Below are 25,059 nucleotides of genomic sequence, written 5' to 3' on the forward strand. Positions count from 1 at the left end.
ATCTCCGGTGGCCAATGTTGTGGGCCCCAGAGTGGAATGTCATGGCCAAACAGGAGAAGTTCAGTTTTTTCCCCGTTTAGTTTTAATTTGTGCTCCAACATCCATGCCGAGATCTGTGTAAGACCAGCTTGAAGGGAGGAAGAGGGGAGATGCTTATTAGTAGAAAGGGAGTAGATGACCTGAGTATCATCAGCGTAGGAGTAAATAGAGAGACCTGCCTGTTCCGCCAAAAAAGCAAGAGGTCTCACATATAAATTAAAAAACAGGGGGCTAAGAATAGAACCTTGGGGAACACCGTGATTGGAAGGAAAAGTAGAAGAGACAGAAGTAGAGGAAAAAACTTGAAACGTGCGATTAGACAGAAAGTCGGAGATCCAGGCCAGGGCGGTGCCATCGATACCCACCTCTCTCAGGGTGGACAATAAGATGGAATGGGAGACGGTGTCAAATGCGGCACTCAGATCCAATAAAATGAGTGCCACGGTCTCCCCGTTGTCCACCCTTTGCCTGATGGATTCTGACACACCAAGGAGAGTGGTTTCGGTCGAGAAACCGGCCCTGAACCCGGATTGAGAGCCATGAAGAAGGTTAGAAGTTTCCACATAAGAGCTAAGCAACGAGTTAACGTGTTTCTCCAAGATTTTAGAAAAACAATACATCCAAAATAACAAAAATTACCTGTATACATCAAATGAACATCAATATTATGTTGCATAAATATCCACACTGTCAATACTTGATTAAAATTGCCTAGTTTTTAAAGTGCTTCATTTCAAAGTACAAGTGCAAAGATCAATAAGCAGCTGTTACTGTACATACTCTAGATATTATAAGCAAATATTTTTTTAAGTATCCAAAGTATTTCATTATGTTAACATCCATTCATTGTTCACATGATATTTTAGAGTAAAAGACCTATGCAACTATAAATAAAACCCATGATGATTATAAAAAGCTGTGGAAATCTTTGCTGGTATTAAGACCATTTGGAGTTTTAGAATCTAGATCTAAAATGCCACTAGTCTCCAACTGGTGCTATATTTTTTCTGAATTGCCACCTCTGGAACAGCATCTATAACAAAATACTTCAAACAATTTAAATGGTGTGTACTAGTTTGAAGTGACAAGGTACTGGATAAGCAAGATCAGATGTTGTAATAGCCCTCAAGTTTTAGAGTATTCTTACGTGCACTTGTAGCTTGGCTTTCCCACATACCGAAGCCCACAAGTGCACCACTCCAGCACATAAATGGCATATTCTACTCTACAAGTGTACAACTTTTCTAAATCCACTGGTCTAGATTTGAATGGTGTATCAAATGTGGTTGTCTTAAACCCAAATTGACATGTCCTACAGGAATTGCACTTATAAAATCCCTTTCTAGCCACCCAAGTGGTGGTTGTTGTTACTTCAGGGCTGCTTTTAAGTGCATCCTTCATCGAATATGCTTGATGAAACACAATGTCAGTTTGTTTAGTTAAAATGGAAACAGTTAATATTATTGGCCAATGTTTTTTGATGATAGATCGTATCCATTTTTCTTGTTTGCTAAGGGTAGTAATAAGTCAAAATTTCACTTCCTTTTTCTAAAAGACATTTTGGAGATCCTGTTCATACTTTGTGTCTGTCATTTCCTCAAACAGTATAGATTCTCTAGACTTTTTATTCACTTTTTTAGTCGCTCTATTGATATTTCTCTCCCTATTTCTCTCCCTATAGTCTCACTCTCTGATTTGCTGTTTAGCCTCTGATTGGCATTTAGCCAAATCTGAGCAACATATTCTACGTAATTGTAGCCTCTCCCCACAGGGGATGCTCTCAATTAAATGTTTGGGGTAAAAACTGAATGCATAGATGGGGGCTCCCCGGGTCCGGGCTCTCCGAAGGATTCAGCACACTGAGCGATGAGGTGGGACCCGATCTGCGCAGCGCTAGCAGCGAATACCAGGGCATGCCAAGAAGCAGTTAATAAAGTACATTGAATTAAAGCCTCCAGGTCTAATATTAGAAACATCTGGATGCTTGACCCCAAAATGGCGGCCACTCAGCACTGGGCATACCGGAGGAAACATCCTGACGAGTGCAGTGGCTTAGCCTGATCTGCTCAATGCAAGCAGCAGCCACAGAAGGCTCCAATGTATGCCAAGAGACAGGGAGCCTAGGAAAGAATTAACGCCTCGAGCCCCAACAAAAACATCCTGGATGCCTGACTCCATAATGGCGGCTCCCCAAGCCCAGGCAGACAGTTGATAACGTCCATTTTATCACTAACGAGCAGCCTAATCAGACCAGCGCGGGCAGCGGCCACCTTAGGCACCATTGCTGGCTAAGATACTGAGGTGCAAATGGAAAGAAGTTAACACCCTTAACTTTCAAAACAATACCATGAGAACCTGACCACTAAATGGTGGTGCCCTAAGGTCAGGCAATACAGTGGAATAATCTGGGTAGCGCAGACACCAACCACTCAGTACACCTTTCATACCTACATACCTCACAGTCCAAAGAAACAATGATCACTTTCAATTGCAATGAAGAGGGCAGCTAAAGCAATACTCCGGACATGGATTGCTCTTCTCTAGACTCACACTACACGTTTGAATAAACTAAGGACCGCTTCCAACAGCCAGTGTATCAAAGTCCTCAAGCAAAAGGAAGTAATGCGGGCCCATAGGGGGTATATTCTTAGTACCGAACACTAAGCTGGAGGCCAACAAGGACGCAAATCTAGTTATTTAGCTAACCCCGAGCTCAAGAAACGGATATCACATTACTCAGGGAGGTCCATCACCCAAGGCATCACCCCCCAAAGTTAACTCTAGGAAGATGAGGGGAAGAGAGCACTCTAGAAAGTTAGCATCTGCCTCAGAAGGCACCTACTAATGCTGACTCCCAGCCTTTATCCAAATAACAAGGCACCTACATATCAGAATCAAAATGACAGAGGCCAATCTAACCTCCCACCGAGCCCACACGGCGAACGGCTTAAAACCCCATGGCCCGAACTTCTTTTCCATCATCTTCCCTACCAACCTCTCACCCAAAACTAAAAGAAATTTTAAGCACAGGCTGATAAGACAACACCAGGAAACACTTTTCACAGACATATACCACTGTTCCGTTAAAGGCCAACAGAAAATGGATCTAATTTTTCACACCTAAAGTCTTGCGAAATGACCACCATTCTAGGATCCCACCTGCACATCTCTAAAACAACTAGTACCCTCTCAGCTGCAAACTAACGTTCCTAATATCAAACCACCATACACGTAATGGCAAGACCTTTGCGACCATCTAAAGCAATGGCACAGTACTAATCAAAGCCAACAACGACAACCTGGATGCATTAGACTCCCTCTTTCCTGCACTACGCAACGCCTTCACTCTTTTACACCACTCCCACCCGAAGGAAACACTATCCTTGAGCCAATCAACCCTCCTGGATAACTCCGATCGAAACCATCTCACGACCCAAACCCAAAGCTACACCCTATCCACCTCCAACCCCAACCTCCCCACCGCCTTCAACCCCACCACAAATTCGCACAACACATTCCCATCAGCCACTTCAAACACAAGACACGCCCCAGAAGAGACACTACAGTCCCCGCCCAGCCCCCTCCTCTCTCAATCCCCACTCATCGCTACTCCCAGCAAGAGACAAAGGAAACAGACCCACAGACAACAGCTCCGAACTCCCTCCACGCACCAAAGCCAGGGAAGCCGCTGCCCAATTCCCAGAGCAATCCGTCTCAACACACCACAACGACTCTCAACAAGAACCACTTAGGCATCAGAAACACGGAGAGCCACACCTATACTGACACACTATCTCCACCCATAGACACAAACATCAGCAACACAATGAGCCATTCCTCCTAAGAAAAGCCCCCATCCACAAACTGCCCTACTCAGACTATCCTGTTAACAAAATCCCCCACTCCGTCCTCTATGAGCACAACCCAAAGACTGGCACGGCTGGAATACCAGCTAGAAATAGTAATAGAGGGCATTAATAAAATCTTATCAAACCGCACAACTCCCAGGGACCCTACCTAACGCCCACCCCCCACACACAAAGGAACTGGCCCAACGACCCAGATGGAACACAACCACCTTCAGGAACCAACCGCATAGACCCAAAAGAACAAGCGCTGTAATGTCCATGGAAGAGGCGAAAAATCTTGATGAATCCTATAAAGCATCTTCTGATATCCTCCCCAGCTCCATGATCCAGGTAATCACTGGATTTGGTAGAGACCATATTGTACCGAGAACACTTAGACCTCCAGCCTACTTAACCAATATCCCCATGGCTCCCCCGAATGAGAAACAGAGCATAAAAAGGGTGGCCAACTGCATGCTCACAGACTGCAGATCTGCGACCAAACACGCAACCGAACTGGCAGAAACCATCTTAATCCATGACATAAACATCACGTTCATCACAGAAACCTGGTTGAATGAATCCACGCTCCCCATCATTGATCTGCTTGTACCCCCGGGGTTCTCAATCATCAATAAAGACAGAAAGAACCAGCGAGGTGGGGGGACCGCTATCATCCACAAAAGTAACACCTCTATAACAGAAACAAACTCATTTGAATACCTAACTGCTACCATAAAGACGACAGACAACAAACAGCTTTATTGTCACCTCTTCTACCATCCACCAAGAAACACCCCCCCCATTTGTAGAACAACTCTCCGACTTGATAACAGACTGATCATTCTCCGACGTGAAGAACCTAATACTAGGCGACATAAACCTACACTGGATTGATGAAATCAACCCCCTGATCCAAGTTTTGAATGAGCTCCTCTGCAATAATACTGCACCGAGCGAACCCACAACAAAGGCGCAATCCTGGATACCATCATAGCACATCAACCTTACCCTACCTGTTGACTGGTCAGACCACCATATCATTCTATTTCTTTTTTAAAAAATATTTGTTATTGTCAACACAAAAGTAGGACATCAAAAGAACTAAATAAAAAACCAAGCAATATATACAAAAAAAATCATAATAATTGATACGTATACATTCTGAAAACGAAAAGCAATCAATTAATTAATTAAATTATCCACTCATAAAGAGAAATAAAGATACAGAACCATATACATTTCAAATATCAGGAATAAATATTTAGAACAGTGAACCCCAAATCATAATAAATTTACGCTTAGATTGAGTACCCTTAGACTTTGCTAGTGCTTCCTCCATATCATATATTTGTCTGACTAATATCCACCAATCTATTACTGTGGGAGGTTTTGGTGAATCCAGACCGGAGCTATTGTCAATGTTGCACAAATGAGCAAGATAGTTAAGAGATCTTCAATATAAGATCTCGTATTTCTTTTTCCAATCGTTATTTCCATAATCGTTAAAGGTCTTTTGATTTCTAATTATTGTGATAAGATTTGTGTCACTTTCTGCCAAAATAAATAGAGTTCTGAACTTGTGATGAACATATGTTTTATGTCCGCCGCATGCACACCACACCTTGGGCATTTTGTCCGGTCATTAGCCTGATTATTAGGTGACCACTTTACTATTTGATCCGGCGTATAATATAGTAAACAAATTGTACGAAATTGTTGCATTCGTAGATTAGATGAATGTACTGCTCTAACTATTGAGCTGAGTGCTTATGATATATTCTTAGCCAAGACTGGCGCTCCCATAACTCCAGTCTAGCGTTCCACTACTCTTGAGCAGTCATCCAACCTGTGAGCACATAGGCTTTACTAATCAAAGTTTTTTCAATAGTATCGGGCAAGCAATACCATAAATCCGAATCAGATATGTTCATCAGATTTAGTTGCTTAATAAAATAGTCACAAATCTGCATATATTTAAATTGCATGTTATCTGCTAAATTATACAAAGTCTGCATTTTCCCAAAAGTGATAAAACCATTGTGATCACGTTACCCAGCATTTACCTAAAGGATCATGAAAAATCTCTGGCAGCCCTGGACTATACCAGAGAGGAAATTTGTCATGCATTAGTGGCATCTCATATTTAAGTGAAATAGCACGCCATACAATAAAATCTCCCATCACCAGCCATTCCCCCTCCCAATTTAGTAGTTCCAACGTCACTGCCTCTATTGTGGTGGGATCATGTGTGTTAGGGCCATACAGTGAACAAAAGACGTATTTTTTAATCCTCTATCTTCATCTGAGCAATATCCCATCTACCCTCATTATCAGACAACATCCTACATGTTTCTGCTCTAAACCGCCTATTTTTTTAGATGCCAACTCCTCGAATCGATACAGTTTGCGCTGAACATACTACCACTTCAAATTCTAGCTGTCTTAAGAAACCTCTGTCTTTATATGAGATTAGTGTTTCAGATAGTATAGCTATCGGAGGATTGTACATTTTTAATTCTTCAGCTACCAACCGTCTATTGATCCTGCTGTTCAGACCAGCCACGTTCCAAGTTAAACATTTAATCTCCCCCATCTAGATGATGTTTTTCCACTACCTTTCCTAGAAATTGACTTATTGATATTTTGATTACTTCCCTGATTGTACCTGTTGCTTTTATCCCTACAGTTGTGTTGACTTTTTGCCCTTTTACCCACCCCTTCTGACCCCCGCCACCGCCTACGCCCCTAAACCCCCAACCCACCCACCCATAATCTAAATCTAAAGGAGGAATCATCCCCTTCTTACTGCTGCTCATGGAATGGCAGCTATCTGGAAGCCTGCAACCACAGTGGCCACGAGTTATCCCAACTCCCATATTAATTACCAGGGAGACTAGTTTGCAAATAGGGGAGTAAAAAAGCACTGTTAAACAGCTATATTTTTCAATCAGAAATTACATAAAACTACATCAAAATTGAAAAATCCACCTTCTTCTGTGGTGGCTAAAAATCGCCCCAAAGAACTCTTCAATTTCATCAGATAACAAACTTCCGAACCCCCCCCTTCTGCAATTCCAACTTCCAAAGACTTTTGTGACAACTTTTCCAAATTCTTAATGAGCTCTCACTGGTGGACCACCTCCGCCCGCCCAAAGAAAGCACGCCCCCCTACAAAGAGACCAATAACCCACACAGGCAATCCTCAAATAACTGGAAATTATTCAAATCCATCTCTGGAACAGAAATTATGGAGTTGACTACCGGAACTAAGCCCTCGTCACACATCGAAGACCCCCTCCCTGCCAAACTGGTAAAAAAACTCAAACTATCCCTAGACCCACTCTCGACAAAGATTATTAATAGCTCACTGAAAACTGGAATCATGCCTGATTGCCTCAAAATCGGACAGGAAACACCACTACTGAAAAATGCGGGCACTGAACCAAATGATCTCAATAACATAAAGCCTGTCTCCAATCTCCCATTCTTAGCCAAGCTGCTGGAAAAATGTGTTCTCCGTCAACTTACCGAACACATGGACAACAATGATTTTCTAGACCCTCACTAATCGGGCTTTAGAAAAGGCTGCATAATTCACTCGACAAGGACAGCTGCTGTCTACTTATACTCCTGGATCTATCGGCAGCCCTCGACATGGTTGACCACAAGCTACTCATCAATGTACTTCGTGAAAGAGTAGGAGCAGAAGACGTGGTCCTACAGTGGTTCACCTCCTTCCTGCAAAACCACTCACAAAGAATACAAATTAGAATCTTCACGTTGGACCTACCCCTAATAAGCAGAGGCGTTCCCCAAGGACGTTCCCCAAGGATCAGTTCTCACTCCCACACTGTTCAACATCTACATGGAGCCCCTCACCACCCTACTCAAAAAAGCCAACATACCCTTCCACCTCTATGCTGACGGCACCCAGATCTACATAGAAACCTCCACCAGGGCTGACATGTAAATACTTAATGACACCCTAATAGAAGTCCAACAATGGCTCTCCCAAAACCATCTGAAACTCAACCAGGATAAAATTGAATTCCTCCTCATAGCCAACAAAGAGCAGACCCCCCTAATCACAGAATGGCTAAAATCTATTGACGCTATCAACTGCACTCTCATACTGGCCGACTGTGTGAAATCACTGGGAATGACTCGCGATCCTAACCTAGACATGGTCAAACACATCAAGAAAACATCAAGGTGTGCTTTCTTTAACTTAAAACTATTCAGCAAAATCAAACCCTTCATCCCCCCCAAAAGACCTTAGGCAAGCCACGCTATCTCTTGTGCTATCCAGATTAGATTACGGGAACGCGACCCTCACAGGCATGGCAAAATCACACCTTGCTCCTCTCAGAGCAACCCTAAATGTGGCAGCCAGAATGGTGAACGGAGTAAAGAAATTCAAACACATCTCCCCACTCTCAGAGAGCTAAACTGGCTCCCAATAGAGATGCACGCCAACTTCAGAACTGCCTGCCTCACCCACAAAGCTCTGCACACTGGCAAACCCACTTATCCCTCTACTGCTCATCCCTCCAAAAACCCGCAAACAAAGAACCTTATCACCCTTCTTCTGTGGAAACGCATCCAAAATTTGGAAGAACATACCTGTCCATATCAGGACTAACCATTCCTTCAGAAAATTCTAAAACCAGCTCAAAACCCTCTTCCTCAATCGAACCGTTATGAAGTGAAAGCGGTCACACAAGATGGAATTGCGCCACCTGAGCATCCAATCATTGTGAGAAGAATAACTTCTTACAGCATCTACCTCTTGACGCTCACCTATGTCCCCCCCACTGAACAAGACCTGCCACAATTCATTGTGCTTATCAACACTACTCTCTGTACTCGACTGCTACCTGACAAATCCTGAACATTGACCCCTCAAGAATCACTGTATTTATTATTACTACTCTTTGTACTCAATTGCTACTTTACAAATGTTGTAAAGTGCTCCAATACCATCTGGTCTGGCCAGCACTATGTAAAATGCCAAAATAAAATAAATAAATAAATTTGAATAACAAAGTTTTCTGCACTTTTTTCTGTCCCCTTCCAAACAACAAAGGCATTGTCTATAAATCGAAACCAGCATCTTATTTGTTCTTTCCACTCCGCATTGTACTCCACCTTGAGTACCTGCTCCTTCTACCAGCATACATGCAGACAAGCGTAACTGGGGGAGAAGCAGACACCCATGGGTAGCCCTCTAAGTTGTTGAAAGACTTCCTTGTCAAACATTTAAAGACATTATTATTCAAACACCAATTGATCATGGCTAACATCTTCCTGTTGTGGTTATAAAGTTGCATAGGTCTGACTCTTAGAAAATGTTCACAGGCTCTGAGTGCAGCATGATGTTGTATACTGGTATAAAGAAATTTGATCTCCAATGTCATTAGCTTGCAAACTTCTACCCAGGGATTTCATACGTTTTCTTCAGAAAATCGCCAGTATCTTTAATATATGAGTGCAATTTGATTACAAATTCTTGAAAGAAGAAATCTACATATTGTGAGATCTTTTCAAATAACCCACTCTTAGCTGAAATATTCAGATGGCCAGGTACTGGAGATGTCCCCTTGTGTATTTCAGATCTAAAATACATTACAGGCATTACAGGGAATTTGTTGTATAAAAGTTGACATTTTCCCTTAGAAATAAACGTTCACGTCTCTAGTCATTCAAATCAAGTTTCAAGTTACTCTGTGCTTTCCTCACTTCTAGCATATTGGATCTTTTATAACAGGTGGCTTCATCCAGATGTCTGTACGCTTCCTTGAGGTATTCAGATCTAGGCCATAAAACAATATTTCCACCTTTATCCGATTTATTAAAGACCATTTGGTTGTTTTTTTGAAGTTTGCATATCATATCACAATATTGTTTCTTTTGGTATTTGTATTTTCACGTTTTTCGTTCGGTCTTATGTTTCAATGATTTTGTTTGTTAAACAACCACATCATTAAATGTATCAATTGCATCTCGTGGCATAACTGGCATACAGGTGAAAGACAGTTTGAATGAACTACTAATAGATTTGGTGTTAACAATCTCTTGCTCTTTCTAGATTTGTTGTGTAGATCTTGTTGGAGTCAAATTATCATCCATTATAGATTGGTAGATAGCTAGATAGATAGACCGATCAATAGATATATATGTATAAAGATGAAGAGAGCAAAGACTGATTTTGCTACTGAAAAACAGCAATGCAATATACAAAAAGAATAAAATTACACCATCATCATATGTCATATGGTGTTAAATAATAATGTTTATGCACGGTATATATATATATATTGTCAGTGAAAATAAATATGTGCACTAACACAAGTTATTTAAGACAACTGTGCAAATAAACTTCAATTTTTGGCATTTTCTCCGACAGTGCAATACTCAAATTCAAGGTTCATTTGACATTACCACTCCGCCCTACAGTTATGTGTATAGCCCCATATCCCATACATACAGTTTCCATACATATATATGTATGTTTGTCACTTATAACAACAAATGTTATAGTTTGGGAAGGTAATAATATTTTACCTAACATTTAAAAAAAACTAGAAATTCATTGAAAACAACCAGTTAAAGTGGCATTATAACTAGGTGTTTTTTTGTTATAGACTCTAACGTTAATGTTTGGCTGACAATATTGAATAATATCGAGAACATAACTGGGCAGGAGCTGCCTAACACGCCACTGGTGGTGCTGCTGGGGGTTGTTCAAGAGGCTTTACCACAGTCGAGACAGTTCATTGTAATGCTACTGCTACTGGCAAAGAGACAAGTGGCCTTGCACTGGTTTGCCGTTTGCCACCGACCACGCGAGAATGGGTCAAAGACGTCACATACTGTAGAGACCAATTGTCTTGCTATTGGCAATTATTACCAACACCATACTGCCCCAGGGACATATGGGGCCCATTTACAAGTTGGCTAGAGTCTGCCGCTGTGGATGACCCCTGACACAATAGGTACTGGAGAATGGGCCTTGATCCGCACTGGGTAAAAGTATGTTGTTAAGACTGCTGTTGCCGAAATGCGATAATGATATCACCTGCATGTCAAGGTGTAAGGGAGCACACAACTAGACTGTATTTTACCCCTTGAACTGTGGTCGCATTCTAATGTTAATTGGAATATGTTCTGTCTGCCTGGCTGGACGCTTGTCCTGATAGCTAAGTAATGTACTGCAATATTGTGTTATTGTTTAATGTCTTTTGTACGAAATGCCAATAAAAACAATACAAAAAAAACTCCTACGGTTTAATTAGAAAAAAATCATTGAAATTCACCACTCATTGTTTACTGAGCAAACTATACCTTGCACTCACCATACACTGCTTATCCCTTCAAATGTTACGTCAATCATGACATGCTAAAAGAAATAATTGATGAAATCACTAATGACTTCTCAAATTACAACAAGTCCCACAAGAGTACCAGGGGACACAAGGCACAAAAACAAAATGGCACCTGGGGGTAGGTGTGAGGAGTTTCCTTTGAGTCCCCTTAGAAGTTCCAGGGGGTGAGGGTGTCTCTACCCTGCTCCATCTCTTCCATGCCCTACCTTCTTTTTTTACGCAGTTCAGGACAACGGCACTGAATGCCTGTGTCCCGTAAAGGTGGCTGCAATGTTATTCTTCATCTTCCCTTTCTGCCACATTGCTGTGTTCTGTGGCACTTGTACCGGTCCTGAGAATTCTTAACCAATCAGATCACTCTGTTTTTCAATGTGTGATTTTATTTTGTAAGTGAGCATGTAGGACCCCTAGTAAAGTTCACATGGTGTCTAGAACCACTATCTGGCAGTCCAAATTGTGAGACAGTGAACAGCCACTACATTTCTAAGGTTGAAAAGCAGGAGGAGACAACCAGCAGACCCTTCCTTCAACTGCTAGAATCAACATCTCTGGCTCCCTTGCGGCTATCCGCAGTGATATCTCAGACTCACCTTCCGTAGTGCATGATAGAGGAGTAGTCATATTCCAGCCCCAGGTTATTGGTGTTCTCTTTATTAAAGTTGGCCAGATTTCCTGCAGTGAGGAAGAGATAAAAAGAGACAGGGCTGACAAACACAGTACTCCTGCATGCAAGACCACTGCCACACATTTAAAGAGGGCCAACATCCATCTATCCTTAGTGTGTAGTACACATCAGTTCTGTTTCACTGCTAGGGAAACAGAACCCTAACTTTCTTGCAAAATGTTGACTCTGAGAACCAGACGGTTTCCTTATCACTTCAGCACTCTGCTTATGCACCCCTCCTCCCCACTCATGTGATCTAACTTGACTCTTTACCCCAATATCTGCTACAGAACCAGTCTGCAAACTCCAGCCCCAAGGCGTTTAGTGTTTTTATCAGTCTTTCATACTCTGTAACCATCCCCTCTTCTATAGGCCCTAAGCAGAATAATTTAAATATTTGGTTATTCTATCTCCTCTAAAATCGCCAACACTTGATGCCAACAGCATCCACATTTTTTCGATAAAACCCTGAGTGACTACCTTGTCTCAGCCATTACCTCTTGTTTTTAACACTGCGTATTACATTGTCCCCTGCTTTCATCAAATTTACTCCATTGAAACAGCCCTTACACATGTTTCTACTTTCCTTACTTCTCACCATCACAAACACTTTTCCTCCACCCTCATTCTCTTAGTCTTCTCTGCAGTGTTTTACATGGTCAGCCAGTAATCTTGCTTGTGTACCTATCCCACCTAGGCACCATGGGTAATTACACTGAAATGTGATCTTCCTATCTATGGTTGTTCTCAGTCTCCTGGTGATGTTATCATCGCCGCTCTGATCAGTCAGTCTATCTGCATACCCCAAGGTTCGGTCTCTGGACATCTTTATTCCCTCCATTTGAAATATTCTTCTCATACCACTGATATGCTGGTGATGTACACATCTTTGAAACCAGTTGTTAACCCTTTGGGTGCTAGTGATGGAACCACTACGTCACCAGCCACGGACGGGCTGCGCTAATGACGGAGTGGTTCCATCACGGCCACGCCTGCGCGACAGTGATTTTGCGCCTGTGCTGAGCGTTCTATTGAGCAGGCGGGCCGTGACCGAACCACTCCGTCACAAGCACATCACGCCCGAGGCTCGTGACGGAGTGGTTCCGTCATGAGCATGGCGGCGCCGCAGGGCCCCCCTTTCCCCTAGCGCTGCGGCGGAATTACCGCCTCAGCCAAGGGGTTAATGTCACAGAGTGTCTCCACAAACTGTAGCACAAATAACCATGGATGGTCTCTACAAATTACCCCTTAATTTATGCTTGATTCAGTCAGAACTTGAGTTCCACAAGTCTCTCAAAACCTGGCTATTTAGCCGACATGATTAGTCGCTGCACTTTCATATGCCTCGCTCCCTGTCTGCTATAGCGCCGGGACACCCCATTGGGGTATCTGTGCCCTTAATAATTTCCTTATTATTATTATTACATTTCAATTCCTGGCTCATCGGCACCCTTAACGCTCTCCTCTCTTTTCTTCCTGGCTTCCAGAAACCTTTGCACCTTCCCACTTCACCACTGTGTCACTGGAGCATTTTGCTACTTCCAAAACCACAATGGCTTGGGTTCAGCCCTTCCATATCATATATATCCACCACCACCTTCCTTTCCAGCCGCTTATGCATAAGTCATTGTGCTGGTTACAAGTAGCCTGGAGTATTGTGAGAGATTATTGCGGAGACTCCTTTAAAGGCATGAATACAGAAAGATGCAGTTAGGAGCTCCAGCATATTCTAATTGATTTGTCACTGTGTATATATACATTTCACAAAACTCTTGATGGAGAAACTATCTTACAATTATCATAACCATTGCACCTGTATCATAGATCTTCTATTATTGATATGCACATCATGTTTTAACTTGTTTTAAAATTGTGAAAAACCAGAATGCTGGGCAATTCTGCTAATCATTTGCATATAGAATGGGGGAATCTTTTGTTTGGTAGCATCCATTTTTTCTTTTTAAGAATACCAAGAGGCGCCATTTTGAGCAATGATCTCTCTAGTCCCTCAACTCTGGTACTTAAGGAGAGGTGCTCTGCGGACTCAGTAAAGTCTCCCTGCCTTTTCTCTGCTAAAATCTTTGTTCGTTTCATGATTGTTTAACTTGTTTTTCAAAACTATGAAGAAATAGAATGCTGGGCACTTCTGCTGATCATTTGCACATAGAGCGGTATTGAATTGGATTTCATGGTATTGGGAGACTTTCATATTCACATGGATAAACCGGCAGAACCTGAGGCATCTTTCATTAAAGATACGATGTCCTCGCTTGGATGTATGCAACAAGTTTTTAAACCCACACATCTGGCTGGCCATACGCTAGATCAATATTTTTTAATATGATAACTGTAACAACTGACCCGCTTCCAATGGGCTGGACAGATCACTATTTCATCAAGTTCAGTTGGCAGAAACTCAAGTATAACCAGCCTTGCTCAGAAGCATAAAAAACTATGAATAGAACCTTTCACAAACTTTCACTGGTAGATTTCCACAATGCTCTAGAAGCGACTCCCCCTGCTTTGTCTGGACATCCAGAATCAGATAAACAGGGCACTGAGGACCGGATTTGCAACCATAATAATGACTTAGTACCCAACACCACCACATCATCCTCTCGAGCCAAATAGTCGGTCCCCTGATTCAGAGAGAGCCTGAGGTCTTGAAAAAAACACTTTAAGTGCCTTGAACGGACGAGGTGAAAAAAATGTAAAGTGTCGTATAAGGACACCTATAGACAAGCATTACAGGAATACTATCTCCAGGTACAAATAGAGAAAAATACATTCTTTGGAAGGAAATCTTTACAGTCAGGAAATAAATCCCAAAAAATTATTTCTGAATCTAGAGACGATAAACAATAACCAATCATCTACACGCTTCCGGCGAATGGTGTAACCAGCTGGCAGTGTATTTCCATGAGAAAAAAAGTCCAGTACAAGCTGATCGGCTAAACACCAATCAGCTAGCAGATAGCAGCATCATAGTGGCAGATTCACAAAAATCAGGAAAACTTAGATGACGCCCACGATAGCTACTCTCCCTCCCATTTTGATAGAGGAATCTTTGAGAACCATTAAGAGACTCAAGTCAGGTTCTCCTGTGGATCCGTGCCATCCCACCCTTTTGCCTGAGGCAACTCTGACCATTAACCCAGTAATTAACAAAGTTTTAAATGAGGCATTAGAGATCGGCACAAAGCCTGCAAGATGGAAACATGCAACAATTCTTCCCCTACTGAGAAAAACACAAGGCTGACCCTAAACTTCATACCAACTATACGCCGATCTCACTTCTTCCAGTATTCTCTAAAATCTTAGAGAAGCACGTTAACTCACACATTTCGAGTTACCTAGAGAATTATAATCTCCTTCACACAAGTCAGTTGATTTTTAGAAGCTAACTGTAGCACTGTGGTGTTTCTATCTAGGACCCTAATTCGATATTCCCGATTTATGCCCTTATGTGGTTATAATAAATAGTATCCTTATAAAGGCATAAGAATCATATCCATATTTAGTAATAGCCCATGCAGTCCAAAGCACGGCAAGGCTACTCCCATTGACTCCTAGAAAGTACAACGCGTTCTTTTAACAAACCAAGCCTTCAGCAGCCCGGGAATACCCCCCTGCTTTTGTTTTGATTTGCATAAGAACTCCTGGAGTCCATAAAGACCTGTTAGTTCTTAGTAAAGTCTTATGTCCAACCTTATGTCAAACCCGGCACCTTTCAGGTATAAATATACCAACGTTGCCTTAAGCAAACACACGGTGGTGTGGAGCAGAGCGGCTATCTACTTATCCGGAGCCCAGCTGATGCGAGAGCCAGAGGAAGCCGCCCCTCCCCTTCGACGCACTGGAGAAGCTGCCTTTTCTCACGTCGAGAAATTCCAGCTCCGGTGTTCCCAAGTCACCCTCGCGGGTTGCTTGGAGATCGAGTCCTGAGAAGCGAGATACAAGACCTCCTTCATTCTAGAACCAAGGTACGGAGCTGATTAAAACCTTAGAGAGAATTCTTGATTCCGATACTTGGCAAAACTTAACTTAACTTAAAAACTGCAAACTCACTTACTCCTTCCCACATATTAGGCTTAGGTCGGGTACACTGAGGTAGGCATATCTAGAAACACCAGTTGAGTTAGTTAGTCAATATTTTTATGTACGTATATATTTTATCCATTTTAAAGTATCATATGGCTAAGAAACCGTATCAATGATTTTACAGTATTATTTCATAATACTACTTTTACTGTACGCACTTTACTTTATGATAAGTATTGCAATTGTGGCAATTCATTTCTCTTGCATGAGAAAGAAGACAGCTCAATAAAATAACACCTTTTATTGAATACGCCCGTCTCTTTATTTCTCTGCACTCTGGTGAAACTAGGCATGCACGATTGACTGAGTGAAATAGCCGTCTATTGTTTTCACACAACTCTAGAGATACACTCTTTATTCTGAGGGAGCAAAGTTGTCATGTTTATGCGGTTGTCAGAAGCTGAATCCCTTCCTGTCTAAATAAGGGAAGTTAACCCCTCCCTATTCATTCGAGAAAGTTTCTAGTGACCTCTGTGCTAGCTGGCAAACCTAAATTAAGTTTAACATAGTCAGTAGAGACCTAGATGACCTCAGTCCTACGTCTACACTGCTGTTTATGTTATTCCAATGCGCAGAGCCTATTGGGAAAATAGGTACTACACTACATGGCGCCCAACGTTTGGTAAGGCGATAATCTAATGCAAGACACTAGAGTAACTCAGTCGTGCTTTTCACACAGACCCCTTTCTCACGTAAAAACTCCAATAGACGTCTGGAGTGGGTGAAAGGTTTATATCCGACTGGAACTTAGTAGGTTGAGAATCCTATGTATTAGTTCTTGGTTTAGTCAACGTTGAAGGATACAGTGTTCCAAAATATTGTGCACCTAATCTTTGTTTCCTTGAAACTCGCTCTGCAACAAAAAACTTTCAGTCAATAAAAATGTCAGAAAGTGACGAAGAAAGGGAAAGAATTAGACTAGCAGCTCAATTGATAACGAACGACACACTAGTCCAAGACAACGACCCAGATGCAATACTCATCCTGGTCAATATAAGGAAAACCATAACTATAAAACTTATAGAAAATGGATTAACATCAAGAGGTGGTACAGTCATATTTGTGGTAGAGGCACATGAATTTCGGCAGACAGTATTCTATACCTGGATAAACTTTCCAGTAGCACATTCTGTTGATAGAATTCACTTTTCGATGCCCTAATTACCCTATGATGATGTGCGAGTTAGCATCATATGACTAACTAATGCGGTTCGTATATGCACTTATGCTGAATTTACATTCTCACTCAATGCTTATATTCAAATGTATGTGTGACCATATTAGTTTCTTAGCTTAGCTTGTGTGCCACCATCTTGTGTAACTCTCGGTGCCTGCGGGCTCTGCTCGCTCATGCCCCTCCCGCAGGAATACAGAAATGTACTAAGACAGCAGTTTTCATTTCTTAGCTTACTGTGGCCGAAACTAACGAGCCCCCCTTATCAGTAATATTCTCATGCCCGGAGACGCCGAAACCCAGCTCCATGGCCTTGAGTAGAGATAATAATGTATCCCTCGCAGGTGCAGATGCCTGCTCTATGAGAGCATTGTTTCATGGTCCGGGGCTCAGTAATTTTCCACAAGGGGCGTACCCCTCGTTACTGTATTGCATTTATAATGTATTGCTGTGATGCAGAGAGTCAGTCCTCTCGTTCGCACTCCTAGGAGTGAGGTCGGACAGGGCCCTCTCATATGAGTGTTGTTTGGCCTAATAAAGACTTTTGTTTATTCTTCTCCACTGTCCGGCTGACTTCCTGTATAGCGACTATAGGCGAGTGCGGTAAGTCACTCGGGTGGATTTGAGCCACGCTTATCAGATGGCGCCCGAATAGGGACCCCGCGATAAGGATCTTTCTCACCCGTAAGGGGGTAGCAGAAGACCGGGGACCCGCTGGTCGGCACGGTGGGTCCGAGTACCCATCTGATGCCGAGCTTGGTTCTCGCAGCGCTGCCCCACCCTGCTGATCGGGAGAGGTCCCGGTTCGGATCTTACGCCGGGGTCCAGAAGGCGGAACTTGAAGCTGACCGTGTTGGTCCTGGCAGCCGGAGGTGGAGAACGGTAGAGGTCGGTGCCGCCTACGGAAGGTGAGTGGTCCACCTTTGATTGTTTCAGGAACGAGAGACTAGGGTGTCTCCAGTGGTTTGAGGAGCCGGTGTGCTCCTGGGGCTAGTGTGCTCCGGGGAACTCAGAGTACGAGTTGGTGCTCTGACAGACTTGACGAGGGTGGGGACGTATTAGATGTCATTGGTGGTAGTGATCCGACCGGGTGGTACTGTGGTGAAGGCGTGGCTCATCGGGGGCAGACTCCGGTGCTTACCCTGAACTCCTAGTGTGGTGGTTCAGTGGAGGTGAGATCTGGGTTTCCCGCGGTAAAGTGCGCAGCAATCCATAGTGCCGCACGGGTGGCGGATCTGTTCCTCGCCCTCAGAACAGTTAGTGTACTGTTCGGTCTGCGGTAGAGTCCAGGTTCCCCAGGACTTGGTCGACGGGCCTTGTCCCATATGGTAACACGTGTTTGGAGGTATTGTATATGTGTGTGTGCGTGGTTTTCTAATGTATGTCTATATGTGTGTGTGAACGTGCTCGAGCTAGTGACTGGTTTGTGGTGAAGTGTTTTCTTTCGCACCGAAGTAAAGATGCCGTGTTTTAGTAAGTTACGATGCTTTGGATGCTGTTGTCGACCCTCAGATACTAGACTGGCCGAGAGCCAACCTGCACCCCCTGAAGGGACTCCGAGTTTTGACATGTATGTCAAACATGGACTGGTCCCGCTTTTGTTTGGAACTTTGTGGCACCGGTACACTGCTGATAATGTAGATTTACAATGGCCTTTGACGGGTTCTTTTGATGAGGCTAAATTGGACTACTTGCAGGACAAATTGTTTGCTAAGCGTAGCCGTCAGAGTATGTTCGACTCTTTGCGAGTGTGGCAGAAAGAGGCCAGGAAACGTAAGATGCGAGAGGAGAAAGAGGAGTATAGAAGGTCCAACAAGACTATGGCGCAGAAGGCGAGTGAGCAGATGGGAAATGAGAATGCGCTACGTATGGAACGCTCAGATAGACTTTGTAGGTTGAAAGAAAATAAAAGTTATGTAGTGCGAGAGGACGACCCAGATGAGATGGAGGACATTTTAAATGCCCGACCCCCTCCTCCTTATGCCCCACAGCCCTTGTACCCCTCCTTGCCACTTTCGGCCCCTAGTAGTGCCGTTCCAGGTCCTTCAGCGAGTGCCCCCCAACTATCTCTGCCCTCGACACCCCTCGTTTCCCTACTCCAGACCGCTTCACCTGCACCCTCACCATTTTCTTTAGCACTCCCTACTGTTTCAGCTAGTACCACCCCCAGTCAGGAGATGCTCACACCGAGAGTTGCGCAGGTAGCGGATTGTTTTCACAGGTACGGAAGCTGCTTACACGCTCTACAGTTGGTTTAGATGAAAAAAGTATGGTGGCTAATCAGGCGTGTCAATGGGCCAGGAATAATATTTATTCGTTCGAAGATATTTGGTCCACCATGAAAGATTTTGAGCCCTTGATGCAACAGCACGCTTTGTGGCACATGTCTAATGTATTGATACCGCTATGGGAGCAGGGATATGGAGGTGTGGCTCCGGCGGTTTTACGAGATATACAGGCTGGAGCATATAGAACAAACACAGGAGTGAAAGAAGTTATGAGTAGTCTGCGCGCGCTATTGCAATACAGGAATGAATTACCCTCTGCTGGTACACCCCACTTCCCAGGTCTCCACCCAATGCGCGAGGTGCACCCTATTTTTCATCCCGAGGTCCCCGAGTTGTTAGACCCGGTCACGAGGGCTGTTACAAGGACCAGAATTGATGCACATTTCCAGGAGCAATGGGTGTATACGCCATGGAAGAGAAGCGAGGTGTTGTCATTGAAGGCTCAGCTGCCGGATTCCAGAAAGAATCCGACCGCCTACTACAAAGAGCTTACGGAAGCGGCGTCTTCCACTGTGATGACGTTGGCCGATGTTGAATTGTTTTTCGGGCTTTTGGTCCCGGTTGATGTGTGGCGACAAGTGAAAGGTACTGATCACGTGGAGGAGTTAGGGGGTACGTGGCAGGAACTGCAGGATTGGGACAAGGAGCGCAAGCCAGGGGAGAAGCCGAAGGCTGAGATACTAGCATTACCAGGGCGTATTATTAAGTATATGCATTCTCTCATTCCCCCGAAAAAGGTAGATTGGGATAAGTTAACGGCCTGTAAGCAGAAAAAAGATGAGGCGGTATCTGATTTCTTTACGAGGTTTGAGGAAACATTTATGGATTTCAGTGGGCAGGATGTGTCACAGGATGGAGGGTTACGGCTCTTCGTTAACAGGTTTGTTACGAACTTGTTGCCTGAAATATCAGCTAGACTGCAGGCGTCGGAGAGCACGTGGACAACGTCCTCTCCTTCGGGAATACTCAGTATGGCGCAATATTACGAGCACAGGGAAAATGAGAATAAGGACAAGCAGGAAAAGAAGGCTAAGGATTTAAAGACAAGGGTTTTGTTGCAACAGGTGGCGAGAGGTAGAGGCAGGGGTGCGGCGCCGAGCCGCGGAGGCGGATTTGGGAGAGGTGAGAGCAGGGAAAGGCTGGGACCGAATCAGTGCGCAAAGTGCAAGCAGGAGGGGCATTGGTGGAGGGATTGCCCCCTGTTCCAGTCGAATACTGGTGTAGGGCGCGGACGAGGAAGAGGTGGTAGTGATACTGGAAGGCAGGTGGCACGATCGGAAGGAGGCGGGAGACCGGGTGGAAATTATTTTGACAATAATACAAACAGGCAACAGTTGCAGAGTGGGGGTGGCCAGTACTATAACGATGATTACTCAGTTGATGACCTGACAGGGTTCTCCCACAACTAGGACAGCGTAGGACAGAGCCTGGGACCAGTACTTATGGAAGTTGATCAGAGGGGACCCTACGTCGAAGCTGACTTAATGGGGTCTCAACAAAAATTTCTAGTGGATACGGGTGCAATGAAAAGTTCGGTGGCTCGTTCTCGGGTCCCAGGGGCGGCTCTGTCTGGCAAAAATAATATATCCGTGGGTTTCGCAGGAACTCCGGTGATTAGCCCCATTTCTAAACCTCTCACGTTGACAATTGGCCCTTTTACTGTTGATTCACCGTTTTTATTGACATCGAATTGTGGAGAAAATTTGCTGGGTTTAGACTTATTGAAGAGATTGCATGCCACCATTTATTGTTCTCCGGATGGCGTGTACCTTACTCTAGGACCGAATGTTGCCCGCCCATTGCAGTGTTTTTCAAAGGATGACAAGTTACCACCTGAATTCCGAGGCATACCCGACAGCTTGTGGGCTGTCAGTGATACTGATGTTGGTGAAATGGATATTGCCCCGGTGTCCATTAGAGTGAAGGTGGGAGCCAAATTGCCCAGAGTTCCACAATACAGAATTCCTAGGGAGGGTGAAAAGGCCTTGTTACAAATAATACAAGATTTAGTACGGTCTGGTGTAGTGGAAGAGACTGATTCGAACATATGCAACAGTCCTATTTTACCTATCCTCAAAAGACGTTCACCTGATGCTACTGATAATACTCCTGATGTTTATAGATTTGTGATTGATTTGCGACAGGTGAATAGAGTAGTAGAGCCACAGTACCCGGTGGTCTCGGACATTACAACAATATTGACAATGATACCCTCTTCGGCTAAATATTTCTCTGTCCTAGATTTAAAAAACGCTTTCTTCAGTATACCAGTGCATGAAGAGAGCAGATATCTCTTCGGATTCTCATTGGCTGGCCGCAGTTTCCGCTTTAAAAGAATTCCTCAGGGGTACACTGAAAGTCCGAGCATATACAGTCAGGCTCTGAAGGCACAATTGGATGAACTGGAACTTCCACCTGGCAACGTCATGTTGCAATATGTGGATGATATCCTAATAGCATCAGACGACGAGCAAGGTTGTCGGGATGCTACTGTGAAATTGTTGCACCATTTGGCTACAAGGGGGCATAAAGTGTCCCTTCCGAAATTTCAATACTGTCGAACGGAGGTCACCTACCTCGGTCACCTCCTTTCGAAAGTGGGGAGGAGATTGACGCCAGAGCGCATAAAAGCGATCACTAACATGCAGGTACCTAACACGCAGCGAGAGGTGCGCGCGTTTTTGGGCATAACATCGTATTGTCGCCAGTGGATACCTAACTATGCGTTACTAACAAAACCCCTATTGTATCTGACTACCAAGGAAGTGCGCGAGCCCCTACCCTGGACCCCCGCATGTCAAGAAGCGTTTGAGTCACTAAAAACGTCTTTGTGTTCTGCGCCAGTTCTTGGAACACCTGATTACCAGAAGCCTTTTGTTCTCTACGTGCACGAGGCGGAAGGTTGCGCGTTGTCTGTCTTAACTCAGTGTTTCGGGGGGAAGCAGAGACCTTGTGCTTACTTCTCTGCCATGCTCGATAATGTGGCAAGAGCGCTGCCGAGTTGTCTGAGAGCCACGGCGGCTGCTGCGGTTTCTATAAGACAGTCGGCAGGGCTCGTACTGGGATCAGACCTCACAGTGATGGTACCGCATGCTGTGGACATTTTGCTGAACAGGACACAGACGCAGCACTTAACTAGTGCTCGTCTTACGGGTTATGAGATGACTCTTTTTGCACCCCATGTTACGATCAAAAGGTGTGCTACACTGAATCCTGCCACCTTGTTACCTATCCCCACAGATACAGATACCAAAGACAATGACATACATGATTGTTTATTCAGGACTGAAGAGGAGACAAAGGGGAGGGTGGATCTGACAGACAGGCCCTTGGACGAACCAGATGGGGAGTTGTATGTGGATGGGTCATGTTTTAAATTACCAGATGGTACATCGACAGCAGCATATGCAATAACAACATTACAGACGGTGGTGGAGACTTCTAGAATACCTTACAATTCTGCTCAGGCTGCCGAGATTATTGCCTTACTGAGAGCATGTGAGTTGAGTGAGGGGTTGGATGTGAACATTTATACGGATAGCCAATAGGCCTTTGGCGTGGCTCATAATTATGGGCGGCTTTGGGCAGAAGAACGGGGATTCCTGACCTCTCACGGACAACGCATCCAGCATGGCCCACTGATATTACGACTGTTAACGGCCCTGACACTACCCAAAAGATTGGCTGTGATAAAATGTAGCGCACACAAGACAATAGTGGATGATGTAGGGCGAGGCAACGCTTTTGCCGATGAAACGGCAAAAGAGACTGCTAGAGAGAAATTACCACGAATGTTTGTGGCAGGACCAGCTAGATGGGTCCCAGATGTTCACATGTTCGCAGACACTGTACAGAGTGTCAAGAACATACAGAGTAAAGCGACAGATGAGGAATTGAGAGCATGGAAGGATGGGCAGGGACGACTAGATGCGGATGAATGTTGGACGGATGTGACAGACAAAAGACGATGGATGCTCCCGAATGCGTATGTCCTTCCAGTAGTGACGATGGCACACGGGCCTGCCCATGTTAGTGCAAAGGGCATATGCAAACTGTTAGACCCAGTGTGGAGCAATAAGAATATTTCTAAATTGTCCACTTACCTGGTCCGTCAATGTATGGTGTGTTTGAGACACAATCCTGGAAAGGGTACCCCTGTCCCAACTGGAAATTTTGCACCCCCTTCTTTCCCTTTCGAGGTGATTCAGATGGATTACATTGAAATGGAAAGAGTAAACAACTTGAAGTATGTCCTTGTAGTCGTATGTGCCTTTAGTAGGTGGGTGGAGGCGTATCCAACGAAAGACTGCACGGCCATGTCTACTGCAAAAATGTTGATAAAGGAGTATTTCTCCCGCTTCGGATTACCTAGGGTGATCTGGAGTGATAATGGCACGTCCTTTAACGCAGAATTAGTGAAACAAATATGTAAAGGTTTGCACATATCGCAGAAATTTCATTCAGCCTTACACCCTCAGGCAGCAGGACTCGTGGAGCGGTTTAATGGCACGCTCAAGCTCAAGATGGCCAAAATATGTGAGAGTACAGGTCTCCGTTGGCCAGACGCCCTTCCCTTAGCTTTGCTTTCAACGAGAGTGACTGTGAATGCAAAAATGGGCGTCTCCCCCCACGAAGTGGTATTCGGCCGCCCGGCCAATATCTGGGGAGTGCCCAGGCCTAAATGTTTCACTGAAGTACCTTACCCTTTGTTGACAGACTATCTGTATGCTTTGACTAAAGATCTTCGTTCTATTCATCAGCAGGTAGCAGACACTCTGAAGCCGTTGCCGGAGGGGCCTGGACACGCCATCCACCCAGGGGACTGGGTCGTCGTCTGAAGATATCAGCGGAAGTCGTGCCTGGAGCCAAGGTGGTCGGAGCCACGCCAGGTGCTCCTCATCACCCGTACTGCACTTCGGATCGATGGCAGGAAAGCGTGGACTCACGCCTCTCATGTAAAGAGAGTCCTGCTCCCGTTGCCCTATGACCAATGGGTCCAGGATGGCATCGCTGATCAAGAGTGCGAGTCTATCCCGAGGTATGCTCCTTTCTCGGATGCTTCACTGATTGGAGAAGAGCGTAGCGGAATTGAGACTTCAGTGAGCTCTACTACTCCCCTTGTTACTAGTGAAGAGATATCAGAAAGCCCAGCGTTTGCCACAGATACACCTGCCTTGTTCACGGATCCTGAAGCGCCAGGGAGCACTCGCTATGATTTCAGGCCCCGAAAAAAAGTTAACAAGTAATAGTGCTGAAATTGATGGACTAGACACCGGAAGAAGGGCTTAGTGGATTTCCTGAATAAGAAGATTTAGTGGTAGGGATGGACTTATAAGAGCCCTGGTGTTTAGCCGAAGATTGTGTGTGGTGCGGGGCCCGAATTAAGTGCTTCCCTTGTTTCTGTATTGTTGAAGAACATCGTGGGAAATAGGTATGGACGGTAAAAGCCTGCCTGTGAGGCTTTGAAGGACACAGGGAGAAGATCCCTTTTTAAGGGTTGAAGAACCCCTCTGGCCGGTTGAGGATTGTCTGGGACTATTTTTCTAGTAGTAGTGTG

The 25,059-nt window shown here is 44.4% G+C and overlaps 1 protein-coding gene across 1 annotated transcript in view; it reads right to left on the bottom strand.

Moving 5' to 3' along the window:
* LOC147729354 (astacin-like metalloendopeptidase) overlaps nucleotides 1-25,059 on the bottom strand; it is a 121,967-nt gene that overhangs the window by 38,895 nt on the left and 58,013 nt on the right. Inside the window, exon 7 of the mRNA XM_086959838.1 lies at nucleotides 11,866-11,947. Within this exon, the coding sequence (XP_086815964.1) occupies nucleotides 11,866-11,947 (82 nt within the window). The remainder of the gene's footprint in view (nucleotides 1-11,865; nucleotides 11,948-25,059) is intronic.

This window comes from Lissotriton vulgaris, chromosome 2_2 (genome assembly GCF_964263255.1).
Source record: "Lissotriton vulgaris chromosome 2_2, aLisVul1.2, whole genome shotgun sequence".
NCBI lineage: Eukaryota > Metazoa > Chordata > Amphibia > Caudata > Salamandridae > Lissotriton > Lissotriton vulgaris.